Here is a 21,592-nt window from a genome sequence, read left to right as displayed (position 1 = left end):
TTTGGTGATTTTCCATCATTTGTCTGGGTTTCGGCAGTTGTAGGGAAATAGGCTGGGCTCCCTCTGCAGTCTTTTCAATGGGTCAGCGGCAGGCCAACAGCGATTTTCATAGGCTGCTTACCACTAACCTGGAAGCCTCCTCTCTGCTGTGTCCCGCTCCCCTCTGGCAATTTCCTGTTTCTCCGTGGCAGAAAGGAGGTTTCCTGGTTAGTGGCAGGCAGAGTGTGAAAATTGATGAGCAAGAGGAGAGTTTTTAGGAATAGGACAATGAGGGAGGTAAAGAGAGATACTGGACATGGGGTGAAGAAGGGGTCAGTGGAGAAAGGAAGAGACAACAATGGGGTGGAGAGAAGGGAGAGATGCTGCTTGGAGAGGGAGAAAATGATGGACATGGGGGAGGGGAGGGAGAGATATTGAATAACATGGTGGAGGGGAGGAAGGGAGACATGGTACATGGAAGAGAGGGATAAATATTGGATAAGATGGTGGAGGGGAGGGAGAGATGATGCATGAGGGAGAAAGGAAGAAATATTGGATAAGATGGTGGAGGGAAGGAAGGAAGAGATGATGCATGGGGTGTGTGGAAAGAGAGATGATAGACCCAGGGTACAAGGGAGGGAGAGAAAGAGAGATGTTGGACATGGAAGTCATTGAGAGGAAGGGAGAAATACATAGGAGATGGTGAGAGGAGAAAAAGGAAGATGTTGGATCCAGAAGCAGAAGGGAATGATACCAGACAATGGGAGTGAGGGAAGAGGGGATGAATGCTGGACCATGGGTTAGAGCGCAGGAGGAGAGAGAAGAGACAGGGAGATAAAAGGCTACAAGAATGGGGAGGAGAGAAAGAGGCACCAGATGCTGGGCTAGAAGAGACTCAGAGCCAGTAGCTGGAGATGAGCCTGCTCACCCCTGTAGCGATGACAAAGCTGGGATGTTCCCAGGCAGATGTACTGTCACACACAGAAGCTACACTGTTAACTCTCTCTTCTTCTTCCCTGCTGAAGTCACACTATAAGAGTAGAGAGTGGACAGCTACATAATGGGATGCTTCCTCATCTCGTGTCTACCTAGCAGCCTAGAATCAACCACACGGTTATCTACAGCCTCCCAGGATTCCCAAAAGCAGTCATTTCTCTAGGTAAGACCAGGGGGAGGAAGCAGGCTGTGATTCATTCTTTTTCTCCTCTGATGGGGAGAGGGAGAGAGAATGAACAGCACAACTGTTGGCTGTGTGGGAGGCAGGGCAAGGTGACTGCACTGTGTTGGGGGCATGCTTGGGGCAGAACAGGAGCATGGTAGGGCGGGGGCAGGACAATATGTCCTCTTTTCTGTCCTCACAAATATGGTAACCCTAGGATAGTATTTGGCCATTTAGCAATTTAAATGGCCCAAAACTTGTCATTAAAACTTTCAAAATTCTATGGATAAGTCAATTACTTATTTGTGGCAGCCAGCAAATACACAAATTGACTTTGAAATTTGGTCTGGTAGTATTTTTCTTCAATCATGTGATGATAATTATAGAAAACAAGACATGCTATATGAGCTGCAATATAAGGGCATTGAATAAGTTACCTGTATGCTGTATAAGAGACGAGTTAAATTCTGTATAGCTTGTATAATCTGAAATGTAGAATAAAGCAGGTTTATAAACATATAAAGGGTGATATGATGCAAAATCAAAATGCTGATAATACAATCTATAGCCACCAGATGATGTATATTATTTTAATTATTCATACACCAGAGCTTTCATTAATACAACCTGGCACTGGTTTTTACAGCAAGCTCACCTTTCCCTGTGAAGTACCTGAGAAACTTGAATAATATACCAACAGAAATATACCGTAATTTGACACAGAATCTTACGAAAATGCATCAAAAAATAACCTATGAGACATAGGATAAAACTTACCCTCTTCTTTTATCAAGCTTGCTGCAAACTAGCATGAGCTAAATGCCAAGCCACCCATTCTAATCCTATGGGCGGTTCGGCATTTAGCTTGTGCTGCTCGGCAACAGGGCCTGATAAAAGGGGAGGAGGGGTTAAAAATTTTAATATTCTATTATTCCATACTGATTTATGTTCATCAAGTTGTAAATTTTGCCTTACTTTACTGAAGGGTCCTTTTAATAAGCTGCAATAAAAAGTGGCTTTAGAACACAATTATTCAAATCTTTCTTGCACACTAAGGACCATTTTTAAGGCAGCCCTAGAATGACCAATTTTCTATTTTTTCTACTTAATGGACGTGCACTAATGCTGACATTAGTATACAGCCATTTTAAAAAATTACAGGTCCCGAGGCAACACGGATTCACTAGAGGTAGGTCTTGTCAGACAAATCTAATCAATTTCTTTGACTGAGTGACCAGAAAATTAGACAGAAGGAATCCACTAGATATTGTATATTTAGATTTCTAATAGGCCACAAATTGATGGACTGGATCAGGAACTGGTTCAGTGGAAGCAACAGAGGGTAGTGGTTAATGGAGATCTCTCTGAAGAAAGGGATGTTACCAGTGGTGTGCCTCAAGTTTCAGTTCTTGGGCCTGTTATTTTTAACATTTTTGTAAGCGATATTGCTGAAGAACTGTCAGGTATGATTTGCCTCTTTGCTGATGATACCAAAATCTGCAATAGAGTAGACTCCCCTGATGGTATGAATAACACGAGGAAGGACCTAACAAAGCTTGAAGAATGATCTGAAATTTGGCAGCTAAGATTTAATGCTAAGAAATGGAAGGTCATGCATTTGGACTGCAAAAACCCCAGGGAACAGTACAGTTTAAAGGGTGAAGAACTTTTGTGTGATAGTATGTGATGAACTTAAGGTGACCAAACCAGTTGAAAAGGTGACGGTGAAAGCTAGAAGGATGCTAGGGTGCATAGAGAGAGGTATGGCTAGTAGGAAAAAGGAGTTATTGACACCCTTGTATAAGACTCTGATGAGATCTCATTTAGAATATTCTGTACAATTGTGGAGACTGCACCTTCAAAAAGATATAAACAGGATGGAGTTGGTCCAGAGAAAGGCTACTAAAATGGTTGGTGGTTTTTGTCATAAGGCATATAGGGACATACTTAAAGATCTCAGTATGTATATACTTTGGAGGAAGGGCAAGAAAGGGGAGATTTGATAGAGATGTTTAAATACCTATGTGACATAAATGTGTATGAGGCGAATCTCTTTCATTTGAAAGGAAGCTCTAGAATGAAAGGGCATAGGATGAAGTTAAGCAGTGATAGGCTCAGGAGTAATCTAAGGAAATGCTATTTTACAGAAAGGGTGGTGGATGCATGGAATAGTCTTCCGATATAGGTGGCGGAGACAAAGACTGTGTCTGAATTCAAGAAGGCATGGGACAGGTACATGTGATCTCTTAGAGCGAGGAGGAGATAGTGGATGCTGAGGATGGGCAGACTGAATTGGTCATTTGGCCTTTATTGGCCATCATGTTTCTATGTAACACATTGCCTCGATTCTATAAACAGCATCTAAAATATGGACATCGAGAAATCTTAAGTTAGGCGTAATTTATGAACTCATGCTTAGTGGTGCCTAAAGTGGACTTAGAGGTGCCAGTAGACTTTAGAACCTTAGGCATAGCCTATTTATGCCAGAGTTTTCTTGGCCTAAATACCAGCGCCAAAGTCTAAAGCAGGCATGTACATGCCAAACACACCCATGATCTGTCCCTAACCATGCCTACTTTCTAGTAGGTGCTTTGGACTAGGCACCTATCTGAAAGTGGTAAGCGCCTACCAATCTTCTATCCCATTAATTTTAATTTAAGTCAATTATGAGATGCTAATTGCTTGCTATTGGTATCAATTAAGCCAATTAAGCTTTTAAAATAATTAACTCCTCGCCCCCCCCCCTTCCTTTTTTATGAAGCCTTAGGCTTTTTTATCGCCAGTGGCAGCGGTATTAGCTTCGATGCTCATAGAATTCCTATGAGCATCGGAGCTAATACTGCCGTGGCCGGCAATAAAAAAGCTTAAACGCGACTTTGTAAAAAGGGGAGTAAGTTAGGTGCCTAGATTGGCATCTTTATTGACTCTGCTAGATACTGGAACCAGGAATTCCCACTTTCTGTCCTGACATGCCCCCTCAAAAAAAATACATTTAATGCATGGCTACTATGCACACATTACTGCTAGATGCCTAACTTCTCTCATGGTAGGTCATTTTAAGCTGTGTTAGGTGGGTGTTAGTGCCTAATATAGCTTAATAAACGGGCCTCACACACAATTATTCTGAGTACACATGGCTGTGCTTTTTGTTTTGTTCACTGGATTCTTTTCACTGCAGCCTTTTCATTTGTTTCAGGGATTCTTTTTGCTTTGGTTTTGGGAATAGCTTGCACAATTGCTGAAACAAAACTACTGTAATTTCATTTTGTGATTTTATTGGACATTAAAATTTGAAATAAAATGGAACAATGTTGTTTCACTGTATTTTTAAATTCAGTGCATACAATTCACATTTCTACTACTTTTAACCCCTCCAAGTTCAAAGAGTTTAAATAACTTCGGAAACTAACTAAAACAAATACCATATTATTCTAACTCTCAATAAAACAGAATAGCTTCAAAATAAGAAGGGTGGAATTTGTTTGGTCTCGTATTCAGAGAAAGGCTGTAGATCATCTATACTTTCATCATGTGTCGTTTGTAAAGAGATTAAAGCTGTGGTTCATAAACTGTGGTTTGTGATTCCAAATGGAGCTGCAAAATTCTCATTTGGGGTCTTGGCTGCCTCCAGAATGCAGAGAAGAAAAACCACTAAGGCATTATGTGGCCTGAAAGCAACAGTTAAGCATGCACTTTTGATGCAGCCATATGTGTGGAGATTGAATGGCCTGGAGCTAGCTGTCTGCCTTGAAGCATAGAAACACAGAAACATGATGGCAGATAAAGACCAAATGGCCCATCCAGCAGTGGCGTACCAAGAGGGGTGCTGGGAGGGGGGGCGGTCTGCCCCGGGTGCACAGCTGGCCACCCTCCAGTGTTCTCCCTAGGCCGGCAAACTGCGGCTCGCAAGCCGCATGCGGCTCTTTAGGCACTTGAGTGCGACCGCCACCATCGGGAGCAGGCCGGCGCCGAGTTCTCCCTGCTCTTTCCCGCGGGGCCGACCAACTCTTGCCGCTCGACGTCAATTCTGATGTCGGAGAGGACGTTCTGGGCCAGTCAATCGCTACCTGGCTAGCCCGGAACGTCCTCTCCGATGTTCGAATTGACGTTGGGCAGTGAGAGTTGGTCGGCCCCGCGGGGAAGAGAAGCAGGGCGAATTGGCGCCGGCCTGTTCCCGATGGCGGCAGTGGCAGTCTATTCCCCAGCGGCGGTGGCAGCATTTTCCCAATGGTGGTGGCATGGGGGAGGGGAGGGGATGGAGAAAGAAAGAAAGGGGGGGACAAGGAGCCAGAAAGAAAGAAATGGGGCACAGAGAGAGAGAAAGACAGACATAGAGCAAGAAAGGGGGCATGGAAAGAGAAAGAAAGAAGGGGCAGGGTGAAAGAAAGAAAGAAATGGGGCACGGAGAGAGAGACAGAGAGAAAGACAGACAAACAGAAAGAAAGGGGGCATGGAGAGAGAAAGAAAGAAGGGGGCAGGATGAAAGAAAGAAATGGGGTACGGAGAGAGAGAGAAAGACAGACATACAGAAAGAAAGGGGGCATGGAGAGATAAAGAAAGAAGGGGGCAGGATAAAGCAAAGAAAAAGTTGGGGGAGGGAATGAGGTCTGGAGGAGAGGAAGCATACAGGAGGCTGAAAGAAGGGAAGAAATATTGGATGCACAGTCAGAAGAATAAAGTGCAACCAGAGACTAATGAAATTACCAAACAAAGGTAGGAAAAATGATTTTATTTTCAATTTAGTGATCAAAATGTGTCCGTTTTGAGAATTTATATATGCTGTTTATATTTTGCACTATGGCCCTTTTTACTAAACCGCAATAGCGGTTTTTAGCGCAGGTAGCCTATGAGCGTTGAGAGCAGCATGGGGCATTCAGCACAGCTCCCTGCACTAAAAACTGCTATCGCGGTTTAGTAAAAAGGGAGGGGGTATATTTGTCTATTTTTGTATAGCTGTTACTGAGGTGACGTTGCATAAAGTCATCTGCCTTGACCTCTTTGAAAACCCGCGGAATATAAATTACAATTAACATTTTCTCTACGTACAGTGTGCTTTGCATTTTTAAAATTTTATTGTTGGTAGATCATTTTGACTTGGCCACGAAGGTAAGGGGAGGGAGGGAAGCTGCTGAAAGACATCTAGTAATCCTTGCAGGCTTGACTGTGCAGGGAATTATTTTTGTAAAATCATGTTTTGTTATGTGACTGGCATTATTTAGACTTTAATTTCTATGAATGATTAGAATGAAAATGATATAAAATTACTTGCTTGTTTTTATGTGCGTGCGCTGAAGGAAAATGGAGAGAAAGTGGGCTGAGGACGCTGAAGGGAAATTGGGAAGAGAGAGTGGGGAGAAAACGCTGATTTATAAATTGACAATTGTACAGAATATTGTTTCTTTTTATACTTTAATATAAAAGTTCAATATAAAACAATTCAAGGCTTGTGTGGAAGGAATCAGGTGGTTTGTGGGGATGGGGACCTAGCTGACTGGGAGGGGACGGAGACAAATTTTTTCCCCCTGTCATTCTCTAGGCTCTGCAATGAATCGATTTCGACTACGTGCGGACGTGCAGGGTGTCAGTCGGGTTGACATAGCCATCGTAGCGTAAGCAGGCACGGGGTATGGCTCTCAAAAAAAATCTTAATTGTTGTACTGCTGATTTTGGCTCTTTTGACTAATGAGTTTGCCTACCACTGCCCTAGGGCCTTTTAGCCGGGCACTGCGCCCGGCTAATTTAGATGATTGCCCGGCTGCCATATATCGCAAATCCTGCCGCTGCTCAACATTTTTTTTTTTTTTTAAAAACCACCCCCGCCTCTCACCGGCTTGGCAATTTCCCACCTTAGCCCGTAGCGAACTCATGCTTCGGGGCTTTAAGGTGTGCGAGCCAGCTTCCCTTCTGTTCCTTCCAAAACCGGAAGTTATGTTCCGGGGGGGAGGAGAAGAGAAGTCGGCATGCACATGTTCGAGCCTCGGAGCATGAGTTCGCTAGGGCTAACGTCAGTGACGGAGGGAAGCTAAGGGAGACAGGTTAGCGATGGAGGGAAGTTAAAACTTGTCTTGCTGTTCTTCCTTGCTTCGGGCCTTCCTGGCTGCCAGGTCCTGCCTACTTTCTGTTTCCGCGAAGGCAGGACCCGGCAACGAGGAAGGCCCGAAGCAAGGAAGAGCAGCAAGAGGTCAGCGATGGAGGGAAGCTTGCGACTCCGCCGATGGGAAGAGAAATACTGCTGCTGCACCCAAGGGGGGAAGGAGGAAGAGAGAAGTGCTGCTGCTGCACCCAATTGGGGAGAGAGAGGGGATAAGGAACACCAGGGAAGGGAGAGGAAAGAGATGCCAAGACCATGGAAGTAAAGGAAAGGAAAGGAGCTACCAGACCATGGAGGGGGGGTTAGAGATGTCAGGGGGGAGAGGGAGGAGGCAGATGCCAGACCAGATGAAAGGAAGGAGAAGAGATGCTAGATAATGGAGTGGGAGGGGGAGACGGAAGGAGAGGAGAGAGATGCTAGGGCATGGGGGGGAAGGAAGGGAAACTAAAGGAGACAAAATGCCAGACCAGAGAGAAAGAAAGGAGAGGAGGTGCCAGAGGGAGAGATAGGAGGGAGATGCCAGGGCATGGGGGGAGAGAAGGGAACGAGATAGAGATGCCAGACCATGGGGTGGAGTGGGAAGGAAGGAAGGAAAGGAGAAGAGAGAGATGCCAGAGCATGGGGGGGGAGAGGTGAAGCCAAAATGAATCATGTACAAAGGAGAGAAAGGGCCCAGGATATACAGTTTATTGAAGGGACATAGAAAGAGGGAAGATGCCATATGGAACAGAGAGAAGGTGGACAGTGGATGCAAGGGGCAGTTCTGGTTAACAGAGAGTCTACTGTTCTATGAAACGTAAAACATATACTTAACTAGTCTTTAAGCCCGTTACATTAACGGGTGCTAGAATAGATGTGTCTGTCTGTCTGTGTTTCTTTATCTCTCTCTCCTTGGTCACTGTCTGTGTCCTTCTGTCTTCCCCCCCCACCCCGAGCAAAGCTGTCAGCCCCCACCACACACCTCCCCCCAAAGCAGCCCCTTTTCCCTCTCCCTGTCTCTCCATGGCCCTCTTCTTTCTTCCCCCAGAGCAAAGCTGTTTGCCCCAAGCACACCCCTCCCCCCAAAGCAGCCCCCTTTCCCTCTCCCTGTCTCTCCTTGGCCCCTTCTGTCTTCCCCCAATGGCCCTCTTCTGTCTTCCCCCCCAGAGCAAAGCTGTTTGCCCCAAGAACACCCCTCCACCCCAAAGCAGCCCCCTTTCCCTCTCCCTGTCTCTCCATGGCCTCTTCTGTCTTCCCCCCAAAGCAAAGCTGTTTGCCCCAGCACACCTCCCCCCCAAAACAGCCCCCTTTCCCTCACCCTATCTCTCCATGGCCCCTTCTGTCTTCCCCCCAAAGCAAAGCTGTTTGCCCCAGAACACCCCTCCCCTCAAAGCAGCCCCCTTTCCCTCTCCCTCTGGACCTCTGTATTGATCCCCTTCTTACCTTCCCTCCATCCTAGCGTTTTCTGGCCTGCTCCTCTTCAAAGCAGCCTGCGATCGTGGTGGCCAGCTTTAGTGAACCTCGTTGGCCTCGCAGGCCAACTCGGTAGCACGTTCCCTCTGACATGATCCCGTGCGTCAGAGGGAATGTGCTACTGAGGTTGGAGAGTTGCCTGCGAGGTTCGCTAAAGCCGGAAACAATCACAGTGCTTTGAAGAGAAGGATCAGCGGCGGCAGCAGTGAGCGAGGGCAGGAGGACGCGGGCAGGAAGAGAGCTTGCCTGCGCTTCCGGTTGGTGAGTGAGGGCGGGAGGAGGGGAGTGGCCTGAATGTTCCCTGCTGCCGGGTTCTTTTATTATATAGGATAACAGCACTGAAATTCAAATGAGATATAATACGTACTAAAAGGGAGACATAATACTTCTGAAGCATCTAATAAGCACAAATCAGAACATTCAAACAATATAGATATGACACTAATGCTTTCCTAATCGAATAGCTGAGGGGTCAAATGCAGATATTACTGCAGATGGGGACAAGATGTGTGGTACAGAGTGCTTTGGGACAAACAGATTAAACTCAAGGCAAATTGTTCGTACAGTTAAACAAGGTATAAAGAGCCGATTTGCTTAGTATGTGTGGCAAGCTAGTCCTGGTGCAGAATGAGTGTATAGTCAATCACCCTATGTATTAAAGGCTTGGATGAAACGTCAGACTTTCACCTGCCTCATGAAGTCTAGAGCTAGACACAGCCCCTCTGGGAATAAATTCCAGAGTGTAGGGAATAATCATGAGAAGGCTCGCTGGCAAGAACAGATAGTGATGCTTCTCGAGAGGACCTCAAAGGTCTCAGCGGTGTATAAAGGACTAGCTTGTTCTTTTAAGTATTCTGGTCCATTTTGTCTGAGGAACTTGAAAATCAAACATCGAGATTTAAATTTAGCCCTGGAAGGTGCTTGATAGCCAGTGTAGTTGTTCCTGGAAGGGTGCGATATGGTCACGCCTCTTACAGTCTCTCTTATCAGTTGTGCTGCAGCATTCTGAATTTGTTGCAGCTGATGCAAACTCTTTTTGGTTAGACCAGCGTACAGGGCATTGCGTACAGTGACACAGATTAGGGGATGGACTGCACTCCTGAGCAAGGGTACTTTATGCAGGAGGAATGTATGGAAGAATGATATAAAAAGGTTTATCATTTGCTATAACTTGTGTTTAAGTTTGATCCTGAGTTAAAGTTTGAAAGAGAAAGTGTGTAGTGCTGGAAAGGCAAAAATTGTGCTGGACGGGGGGAAGGGCAAGAGTGTGGTTGTATGTTAAGCTTCCCCAATAAAACAGAGATTTGTACTATTGGTCAGGGAATCAGGAGTCATTTCCAGGATCTCAATTCATTGGATTTTTTTTTTTTTAATCCCTTCCATATGTTTTCTTAGTCATGTCATTCATTTCAATACATTATTATTCTTTCTAATTCATTTTCAAGTAGTATACTGAAAATTTCTTATCTCCTAGATAACTTAGCTTGTTAATGCAATGTCGCTGTTACTTTACGCCCCACCAACGCGTTTCGTATCTTCCTCAGGACGGGGGAAGTGCCTTAACTACAACAAAGCAAACATTATCAACAAGAGCAAGAAGAGGATCCAACAGTTGATATTTGTACAACCTTACTCCCTCCTTGCCACCAGAATTAAACACATAATATGTAATCATTGGCATGTAGTCCAACTGATCAACCCGGCGATAGGTGAGGCTCCTATATGTGCGTATAGAACAGCTAGAAATTTGGGAGAATTCCTAAACAGAAAAGAAAGAGGGGCGCCCCAGCCAGGTTATCACAGGGCATGTAATAACTGTCAATGGTGCCCCTTTACCATGGAAGGGGAGAGTTGGACCCATCCAGAGACAGGTAAACTATATAGAGTAAAACATGAGACAACATGTGGTTCATCTCATGTAACATATGTCATCCAATGTCCCTGTCCTAAATTGTATGTGGGGCAGACCATTCGCCCTGTAAAAGTGAGATTAACAGAACATAAGTCACAGATCCATACCCAGAATGAGACTGCCCCTCTAGTACGCCATTGGAAGTTATTTAAATATTCAATGAAAGATCTTGAATGGCGGTTGTTAGACATGGTGGAGGTAGGGTAGGAAGGAGGAAACCTCATTCGGACGCTAAATTTAAAAGAGCTCCATTGGATGCATGAATTATGCAGCCTTCAGGATTGAATGAAACTCTAGCTGAATAAGTATAGGAGGTTTGGATTGTGGATTGTGATGACTGATAAAGTTCTTTGAAGATTTTGCCTGAAGAGTAGTACGTGATTGGGTATCCCGTGGATGATGTCATCAGGGGGTGTATATCATGCAGTAACTGAATGTCGCGGCCATATTTGGATGACCTATTGTAAGCACGAGAAAGCGAATGAATGAAATGTAGTTGGTGAGTAATTGAAGGGAATGATATAATGCTGAAAATTCATTGATATTCCCCTTTCATTAAATCTTATGTTGCTGTGTTTGTTTTGTTGTAGTTAAGGCACTTCCCCCGTCCTGAGGAAGATACAAAATGTGTTGGTGGGGCGTAGTGTAACAGCGACATTGCATTAACAAGCTAAGTTATCTAGAATGAAATGACTAAGAAAACATATGGAAGAGATAAAAAAAAAAAAATCCAATGAATTGAGATCCTGGAAATGACTTTGAAGATGTTATTAGTATATTTATTTATTTATTAAAGAGCACAGAAACAGTAAGAAAAATTAGAAGTAGAAACAGTGTGAAGAATACAAAAAAAGAGAAAAAAAAGAGATTAAAATAGAAGAGGACACATTTGGGTGAGCCAGTGACGAGTGCTGCCACACTGTACTGCAGGAATCAACAGCGGACAAGTGGCATTCTGAGATTCCCTTTGTGTCTTTTAAAAGTATTATAAGCTGCTTCATAAGGCATGGTATAAATTTAAACAATATTTTCATCTGGCCCAGCAAGCAGGCCAAGGACCTGGGGACTAAGGCCCTCTTCTATCAAACTGCGATAGTAGTTTTTAGCGCGGGGAGCCACGCTGAATGGCCCGCGCTGCTCCTGACGCTCACTGAGTTCCTATGAGCGTCAGGAGCAGCGCAGGCCATTCAGCGTGGCTCCCTACACTAAAAACTGCTATCGCAGTTTGATAGAAGAGAGCCTAAAAGTCCTTTTTTGAAAGGCACAATCACACGCTGGAGATTTGGATTACAGTGTTCTGAACTGTGATATATTTTGATTTGTGCTATGAACTGCTAGTGTGGGATGGCATCCTGAACTATGATGAGGTATAAGGTGAAATGATGTCCTGAAATACTTGTTGCAAAGAAAATGTTGGACCGCATTTGATTTTTGGTGTGTTTAATAAATCCAAAGACACTTTTTGGGAAATACTCCAGTGTCCTGGTTTTCCTTTCTACCAGTGTAAGAAAAGGCGCAAAAATCTTTACCTGTGACCCAGGCGGGGCTTTGACCAGCCAGCGGGGCCTTGCCCAGCATATATATATATATAATTTTTTTTTTTTTTAAATTTCTATACTACTTAAAATTAAACGGTTTACATGAATTACGTACAGAAATTATAAAAGAACATAACAAAACAAAGAATCCTAAAAACTTATCTGCATATATACACACACATGAAAATAACAGTTGTGAATATTATACTTATTTGATTGATAGAGAGTATACCAGATCGGAAACTTGAATAAATATCTTTGTAGATTATATAGGAATAACTAGGAAAACTAGATAAGGTTGATGCTTTGTGAGTCCTGCCAGCACTGTTATGAAATGGCAAGGTTGTTATAGATTCCTAGTGGCCTAATGGTTAGAGCTACAGCCTCACCACCCTACGGTTGTGGGTTCAAACCCTGTGCTGCTCCTTGTGACCCTGGGCAAGTCACTCAATCTTCCACTGCCTCAGGTACATTAGATAGATTCTGAGCCCACCCGGATAAATAGGGAAAATGCTTGAGTACCAGACTGTAAACCGCTTAGACAATAAAATTTTAATTCCATCTTATATCTATCTGTAACAGCTTGAGTTCGATTCAAATAAACTCTGGGACATTTTGCAAAATATAAATGAATTCACTAAAGGGAAGCTATGTAGATTTCACTGAGATGACACCAATGTTTAATATTAAACAAATTAATATTTCAGGAGTATCATGTGCTGGATGATTCTTGGAAGGGTGGAGGGGGGAGCATGATTATTGCTTTAATAATCACAGTCTTTGGCGGAGTCTCTGTGAGCCTGGGTCCTGAATCTTTTAGATACTTATTAATGCCTCTGTCCACTGCTCACAGAATCTTTCATTGCTTCTCTTTTCTCTCCCAGCTCTTTAATACCCTCATCAAACACTACCATCTGAGCCCAGCTGAGAGCGGGAGCGTGGAGTTAGTGGCATGACAAGCCTGGTACTTCCCTAACCTGTTTTTCCAGTTGCTTGCTTCTCTCCTAGTCTGCATGAGAAATTTGCAGAGACTCAGGTTCACAGATCACAGTTGATGTGATCTGTGAACCATATGGGCAGGAGATGCACTCATGGTGTATAGAGCAGGTGAGAAAAGCAATGGGCCTGTCCTACCACCAGCTGTGTTCCCTGCTGTCAGCTGGGATTGGAATATCTGAGTGGAGGTCAAGGGGATGGGAATTATATATATTGAGGAAATTATATATATTGGGGAGGTTAGAGAGGGGAAAATGCAGAAAATAGCCTTAAAGTGCTGGAGGCCCACAGTATGCCACAAGTCCATCTTAATAACAGTTTATGGACTTTTGTTTTAGGAAATTAACCAAACCTTTAAAAATCCCTGTTAAGCTAACTGCTTTCATCACATTCTCCGGCAATGAATTCCAGAATTTAATTACATGTCACATGAATAAATATTTTCTCTGTTTCTGTTTTTTTTTTTTAAATCTACTACTTAGTAGCTTCATTGCATGCCCCCTAGCCCTAGTATTTTTGGAAAGAGTAAACAAGCGATCTATATCTACCCGTTTTAGACATCTATCATATCTCCCTTGAGCCATCTCTTCTTCGGGTTAAAGAGCCCTAGCCTCTTTAGCCTTTCTTCATTGGGAAGTCATCCCATTCCTTTTATCATTTTTGTCACCCTTCTCTGTACCTTTTCTAATTCTGCTATATCTTTTTTGAGATGCCGTAACCAGAACTGCACACAGTTTTCGAGGCTGCACTATGATACAAGAGCATAACAAAGGTCTCATCTTTGTTTTCCTGGCAATTCCTAATGCTCTGTTTGCTTTCTTGGCTGCTGCTGCACAATGAGCTGAGGGTTTCAACGTATCCTTTATGATGACACCTAGCTGGTGACTCCTAACATGGAACCCTGCATCACATAGCTATAGTTTGGGTTTCTCTTTTCCATATTCATCACTTTGCACTTGCTCACAATAAAACATCATCTGCCTTTATGCTGCCCGCTCTCCCAGTCTTATAAGGTCCTCTTGCAATATTTTACAGTCCTCTTCCTTTGAAAAACTTTGTGTCATCAGCAAATTTAATTATCTCACTAGTTATTCCCAGCTCTAGATCACTGATAAACATGTTAAAAAGCAGCGGCCCAGCACAGACCCTGGGAAACCCCACTATTTACATACTACCTGCAATTCAATACCCTGCAGTGGCGTACCAAGGGGGGGGGCGGGGGGGGCGGTCCGCCCCGGGTACCAAGCCCTGAGGGGGTGCTCCCGGTCCGGTCCAGTTACCCCCCCCTGCGCCGGGTGTCGCGTCTGGAAACAGCCTGCAGCAAGATCGCGATGCCAGAGATCTTTGCCTGCTTCGACTGTTTCCTCCGCCACGGTCCTGCCCCTCCTCTGATGTCAGAGGAGGGGCGGGACCGCGGCGGAGGAAACAGCCGAAGCAGGCAAAAATCTCTGGCATCGCGCGATCTTGTTGCAGGCTGTTTCCCCAGGGCAGTAGCGTACCAAGGGGGGCGAGGGGGAGGTCCATCCCGGGTGCCGCCTTAGGGGGGGGTGCACAGCTGGCCCGGTCCCTATCGCGCTCCTACCCTCCCAGCGAAAGCAGCATCGGCGCCATTATCGAAAAAGGTAATGGCGCCAGGCCTTGGAGCACCAAGGCAGACCGCTTCTCCCCCCTCCCAGCCGAAACCCCGCTGACCATCCTATCTCTCTCCCCCCCCCCAAGTGAACCTTTCTGACCCTCCCAGCGAAAGCAGCAAACCTCCCTCCAGTAGCGTCGGCTTTATCCTCCCTCTGCCGCATCACTGATGACGTCATCAGTAACGCGGCAGAGGGAAGAGAAAGCCGCGAAGGAGGTTTGCTGCTCTCGCTGGGAAGGTCGGAAAGGTTCACGGGGGGGGGGGAGATAGGAGGGTCAGCGGGGGTTCGGCTGGGAGGGGGGAGAAGCGGACTGCCTCGGTGCTCCATTACCTTCTTCGGGCAGCAGCAGCGTTTACAATTCGCTGCTGTTGCCGGCTTCAGGCCTTGTTCTCTGCCGGGTCCTGCCTACTTCCAGTTTTCATGAAGACAGGACCCGACAGAGAGGAAGGCCTGAAGCGGGCAACATCAGTGAATTGTGAATGCTGCTGCTGCCCGATGAAGTTCAGGACATCGGGGAAAGAGCAGGGAGAAATCGGCTGCTGGCTTGGGGGTGAGGGTAGGGAAAGAATCGTGGAAGTGGAGAAATCGGCACGATGGCTTTGTGCAGGCTAGGGGGAGAGAGAAAGAAAGGAAAAAATAAAGAGGGGGGGCCAGGGGGAGAGAGAAAGAAAGGCAGAAAGAAAGAGGGGGACCAAGGGGAGAGAAAGAAAGGCAGAAATAAAGAGGGGGACCAAGGGGAGAGAAAGAAAGGCAGAAATAAAGAGGGGGTCAAGGGGGAGAGAAAGAAAGGCAGAAAGAAAGAGGAGGGCCAGGGGGAGAGAGAAAGAAAGGCAGAAAGAAAGAGGGGGACCAAGGGGAGAGAAAGAAAGGCAGAAATAAAGAGGGGGGTCAAGGGGGAGAGAAAGAAAGGCAGAAAGAAAGAGGGGGGCCAGGAGGAGAGAGAAAGAAAGGCAGAAATAAAGAGGGGAGCCAGGGGGAGAGAGAAAGAAGAAGGATCAGAAGAAGGACCAGAGACTCATGAAATCACCAGACAAAAAAGTAGGAAAAATGATTTTATTTTCAACTTAGTGATCAAAATGTGTCCGTTTTGAAAATTTATATCTGCTGTCTATATTTTGCACTATGGCCCCCTTTTACTAAACCGCAATAGAGTTTTTTAGCGCAGGGAGCCTATGAGCGTCGAGAGCAGCGTGGGGCATTCAGCGCAGCTCCCTACGCTAAAAACCGCTATCGCAGTTTAGTAAAAAGGGAGGGGGAATATTTGTCTATTTTTGTATAGTTGTTACTGAGGTGACATTGCATAAAGTCATCTGCCTTGACCTCTTTGAAAACCCGCGGAATATAAATGATAATTAACATTTTCTCTGCGTACAGCGTGCTTTGTGTTTTTAAAATTTTATTGTTGGTAGATCATTTGACTTGGCCACAAAGGTAAGGGGGAGGGAGGGAGGGGAACTGCTGAAAGACATCTAGTAATCCTTGCAGGCTTGACTGCAGGGAATTATTTTTGTAAAATCATGTTTTGTTATGTGACTGGCATTATCTAGACTTTAATTTCTATGAATGAATAGAATGAAAATGATATAAAATTACTTGCTTGTTTTTATGTGCGTGCGCTGAAGGAAAGTGGAGAGAGAGTGGGCTGAGGATGCTGAAGGGAAATGGGGAAGAGAGTGGGGAGAAGACGCTGATTTATAAATTGACAATTGTACAGAATATTGTTTCTTTTTATACTTTAATATAAACAATTCAAGGCTTGTGTGGATGGAATCAGGTGGTTTGCGGGGATGGGGACCGAGCTTACGGGGATTAGTCCAATAAAATTGTATTTTTTTATATCTCATTATTTGTTTTATTTTTATTTGTTAATTTATAAAGTGGTGATTGTTATGTATCAGTTTTTTCAAATTTACATCTACTGTCTTTATATTTTGCACTGTATTAGAGGACATGTGTTACTGTTTTTTGTGGTGTTGCATTGTATCCAGGGTCTGGTTTCTTGGCGGATCAGTTTAACTTTTGTCTACATATTTCTATTTTTAGTTTGTGATTATTCCATTTTGGGCGAGGGTGTATCTCTGTTCTGTGTGTATGAAAAAGACATAGTTTTCAGTTGGCATTGACTACAGGACCAATTGACTGTGCGGGATCTGGCTTGTTTAGTTTTACAATGTATGTGTTGGTGTTCTAGTGCTCACTGCAGTGTTTAAGATGCAGCCTTTTCCTAGGTACACTCTTGTGGTGCGATATGTAGATTGGTACTAAAAATCATATTTTTTCATATAGATGGGGGGGGTGTCAAAAAATGATGGGCCCTGGGTGCCACATACCCTAAGTACGCCACTGCCTGCAACTACTCCATATGTACTTCTAATGTCATGACAATTTAGACATAATTTATGTTTTGTTATGTTTGGAATAATGGTTACATATATGAGGTTCAATAAAAGAAAATTTTCACTGCCTGTTTCTATTCTGACCATTTATTCCATTTCATGGTTATTGCAAAAAAAAAAAAAAAAAAATTTTTACATGGGGTGGGGGGGGGGGGGGGTGTCAAAAAATGATGGGCCCCGGGTGCCACATACCCTAGGTACGCCACTGATACCCTGCCTAAGCTAAGTTCTTTGCATTTTCCTCTTGTCATAGACTGCAGAAGTCTTTGAAAACGAAAGACATACATTAACATACTAGAGTGTGAGCTAGCATTGAACGTTGATATTATGTAGGGGGGGGAGGAGTTATCCCTTTCCAGTGCGGTTGTCACATGAACTCTCAAGGCCCAGCACAGGAAGCAGATCTTCAGGCACCGGCACCACGCACAGGATATGCTGGTGCCGGTGCTGCTGCGGAGGCTACAGAAAAGTAAGAAGAGGGTTCGGGTGGGTTGGGGAGACCTCAGGTCACGGCGGGGGGGGGGGTGCCCGATGGCGGCAGGGGGGGTGCCCGATCGCGGGGGGGGAGGGTGCCGGTTCACGGGGGGGCCTTCGGGGGGAGCAATGCCGGTTCTCGTGGGGGGGAGCATCGCTGCTGGCCTCGGGGGGAGGAAGGTGGGGGTGGAAACATATCAAAGCAAGTTTCCCTTACTTCCTATGGGGAAACTTGCTTTGATATACGAGCATTTTGGATTACGAGCATGCTCCTGGAACGGATTATGCTCGTAATCCAAGGTACCACTGTATATATTTTTGATAGAACCCCACTATTTACCCTTCTCCACAGAGTATTGACCATTTAACCCTACTTTCTGTTTTCTATCCTTTCTTAATCCATAATCGGTCATAATAGTTCTTAATCCATAATTAGTCATTACCTCCTATCCCATGATTTTCTAATTTCCTCAGAACTCTTTCATGAGGTACTTTATCTAATGCTGTTTTGAAAATCCAAATCCACAATATTGACCAGCTCGTCTTTATCCACATGTTTATTCACCTCTTCAAAGAAATGTAGTAGATTGGTGAGGCAAGATTTCCCTTAACTAAATCCATGTTGGCTTGTCTCATTAATCCATGCTTATGTATATGCACTGTAATTTTGTCCTTTATAATAATTGCTACCATTTTGTTCGGCACCGACATCAAACTCACCCGTCAGGAAATGCACAATTCTAGTAGTATTTTAGAAAAGGCTCTGCTGATATAGAATCTATTCTAAAGTACATGTTGGGGGTATGCATGCATTTGCTTGCACATTTCTATATTTAACTTTCTATACTGTTCTCCCAGAGGAGTTCCAAACAGATTATATGAATTTATTCAGGTTATTTTTCCCTGTCTATTTCAGTGGCCTCACAATCTATCTAATGGCCAGGGTCACAAGGAGCAGTGCGGATTTGAGCTCACAACCTCAGGGGGCTGAGGTTATAGCTTTAACCACTGTGCCACACTCTCCCCACATGCAGTGGGAGCAGCCATTTCATGCAAATACACAATGAAATGCTGAACAGAGGAAGCCGGGCAACTTACATATTTAAGTATCAACACTTTCAGTATATGTCTGCCATTTTGCAAACCTACATGCATAAATGCTACTAATTAACAGCAGAACCCATAATGCTTAATTATTATCCATTTGAAGGGGAAGATAAGCAATGGGGATTAAGGAAGAACATTCCCTTAACACCTACTGTAAAGGGTTGGCCCAAACAAACTCTTTATAGAAACTTATACATGAAAGGGAGCAGCTGTAATTATTGGTGTTGCAATATTAGGTCATGCACATGCATTCCCTTTATGAAATAAGAAATATATGTGCAGATTTTTAGCCTCTCCAAACTTTGCCTGTGGCATGCCCCTTGATATTTATTTGTAGTGAGGATTTACACCCTGAAAATACAGGCTTTCTGAAACCATTTCTAAATGCTTATGCTGTATATATGTGTATGTTAATGCTGATATTTACAAATGTAAATCACAAATAGGGCTTCTTAGATAAGAGCAACAGTTGTTAAAATTATTATATTATTGTTCCTTCAATTTTGGAGATCCATTTGGGATCAGGTAAACAAAGAAAATGGAAAATCCTGTGGCACTAACATATGACACTGCTATTTGGCACTATGATGAGAGCTAAAAGCCAAATATCATCTCACAATAATAAACTTCTCCTTATTAAGATAGGGGTTGCCATATAGCTTATTTTAAGGAACTGGAAAAACTGGGATAGACTGAACTATTCCTTTTGGTGGGAGTCTCTCTGTCACGTTTTTAAGATGGAACATAATATGGCCATACATCAGGGATATTATAAGAAGTTTCAGAAGATTTGGGAGCCATTGACAAAATTTTGCAAAGAGTGATTGCTGATTATACCCTTTGGTCATACACGTCCAGGGTGGGTGGGGGGGAGGGCGGGTTGGAATGTATTTTTCAATTTCTCAATTTGAGTGTAGTTTTTGGATATAATTATGGGGGGGGAAGATATGCCTTTTTGTCATAGATTATAATTGTAATTATATTTAAGTGCTTTTATAGAATTATATGATGATTGTATTATACTGTACACTTACTTATGGCTTTAAAATGAATAAAGAATTAAAAAAAAAAAAAAATAGGGGTGCAGTGAGGTGTTGTTTCCTCCTTTCAGGGGTCAGGCTTTTAGTAAATGCAGGTCAAAATATTTTACTGCACCATCCCTAAAAAATGGTTTCAGCTCCCCTCGTGTTGTTTAGGATGCATGCTGGTCTTTCATACCTACAGTTCAGTATGTTTTCTTTCTTCCTAACATATCATCTGTTTGCGGCAGGACTGGGGGGCAGGATTAGAGTGTTAAAGGGCGGAGATGGGTGGAACTGGGTGGGCCTGGGGGAGGGTCAAGTTCAAGTTCAAGTTCAAGTTCAGGTTTATTTTGATTAATCGCCTATATAAAACTTTCTAGGCGATGTACAATAAAATACAAGTTATAAAAAAAAACATAATATCATATAAGTATTACAAAACATCCAAAACATCAGCACAAGTAATTATTAATTGATTAAATAAGTAGAGAAGATTTCTCTTTACCTAAAATTAACAAAACATAACAGTGAGGAAAGAAGGGAAAGAGTTACAATATTTCTCTTAATAGAGGGAAAGGACATATTGGAAGGGAAAGACAATATAAAAGAGGGAGAAAAGAAAGGAAATTAATCGTTAAAAGCATCGTTAAATAAAAAAGTTTTCAACAATTTTTTAAAAGAGATAAGATCTTTATCCTTTCTGATAAAAAGCGGCAGGGTGTTCCAAAGTTGGGGAGCTAGTACAGAGAACATATCATTTCTCCTTGTTCCAACAATTTTTAGTGAAGGGACCAATAATAAGTCTTGCTGGGAAGATCGAAGGGTCTAGGGGGGGGGGGGGTCCGGATTTTCCGACTGGAAAATCTGGCAACCCCATGCATGAGAAACTGTTATACTATTCCCTTTCCTCTGCCCTATCCCAGATGTTGCTGCATATCCAAAGAGGGTTGGTGTGCTGCAAATGTATTATAAAGAAATTAACAATACAATATGTGCAGGAAGGAAAGAGAGCAGGCCTCAAAGTACAAAGAACAAGGTTTATTTGGAGTTGCTGAAACGCAGTAGCTTAATGGTTAGTGCAGTGAGCTGAGACCCTGGAAAACTAGACTGGATTCCCACTGCAGCTGCTTGTGACCCTGAGCAAGTCACGTGATCCTCCATTGCCCCAGGTACAAAACTTTGATTGTGTGCCCACTATTGATAGAAAAAAATACTTTCACACATTTATTTTATTTAAAAATTTGTATACCATATAAAACCTCTACGGTTTACATAAAACATACATAAAAATTGGACAATATATACATATTCAGGGAAAAGAAAAACACTTTGCTCTCCAAACCACCTCATACAATTAAAAATATCCATCACAAGAAAGCGTTTACAACAGTTTCTTAAAACCTAGCCTAACTACACATAAACGCAGAGCTCCTGGCAAAATGTTCCAAAGCTTCACACCCTCTACTGACAACATGATAATGTATACTGTATATATAATATATGTAAACTGCTTCGGATGCACCCACAGAAAGGTGGTACAACAAATCCATGATCATTTACCTTCATAGGGACTCTCTATAGCTTTTTCCAAATGTGAAATACAAATATATTTATTTGCCCAAGAATTTGAAAAAAAAATAATAATTACAGGAAATGTTTCAAAGTCCCAAGTGGAGGCAAATCAATCCCTTAATCACCAGAAGGTGTATGCATGACCTTAACATAATTAAAATAAATTTTATATTGAAAATAAACCTGAAATATTTGTAGCAATTCCATATGGTTTGTTAACATTTGGCTTGTCATAGACAGCCCCCTGGTGGTAAATTATA

At 43.4% G+C, this 21,592-nt stretch overlaps 1 protein-coding gene across 7 annotated transcripts in view; it reads right to left on the bottom strand.

Annotated features, from left to right (window-relative positions):
* The window catches only part of ARHGEF28 (Rho guanine nucleotide exchange factor 28), a 524,944-nt gene that overhangs the window by 28,707 nt on the left and 474,645 nt on the right, over nt 1-21,592 (bottom strand). For all 7 annotated transcript variants that reach the window (XM_033929274.1, XM_033929277.1, XM_033929278.1 and 4 more), the window contains one exon: nt 1,576-1,623. In XM_033929274.1, the coding sequence (XP_033785165.1) occupies nt 1,576-1,623 (48 nt within the window). The remainder of the gene's footprint in view (nt 1-1,575; nt 1,624-21,592) is intronic.

This window comes from Geotrypetes seraphini, chromosome 1 (genome assembly GCF_902459505.1).
Source record: "Geotrypetes seraphini chromosome 1, aGeoSer1.1, whole genome shotgun sequence".
Classification (NCBI taxonomy): domain Eukaryota; kingdom Metazoa; phylum Chordata; class Amphibia; order Gymnophiona; family Dermophiidae; genus Geotrypetes; species Geotrypetes seraphini.
The sequence above is the reverse complement of the archived record's forward strand: the minus strand, read 5'-3'. Positions and strand labels throughout refer to the sequence as shown.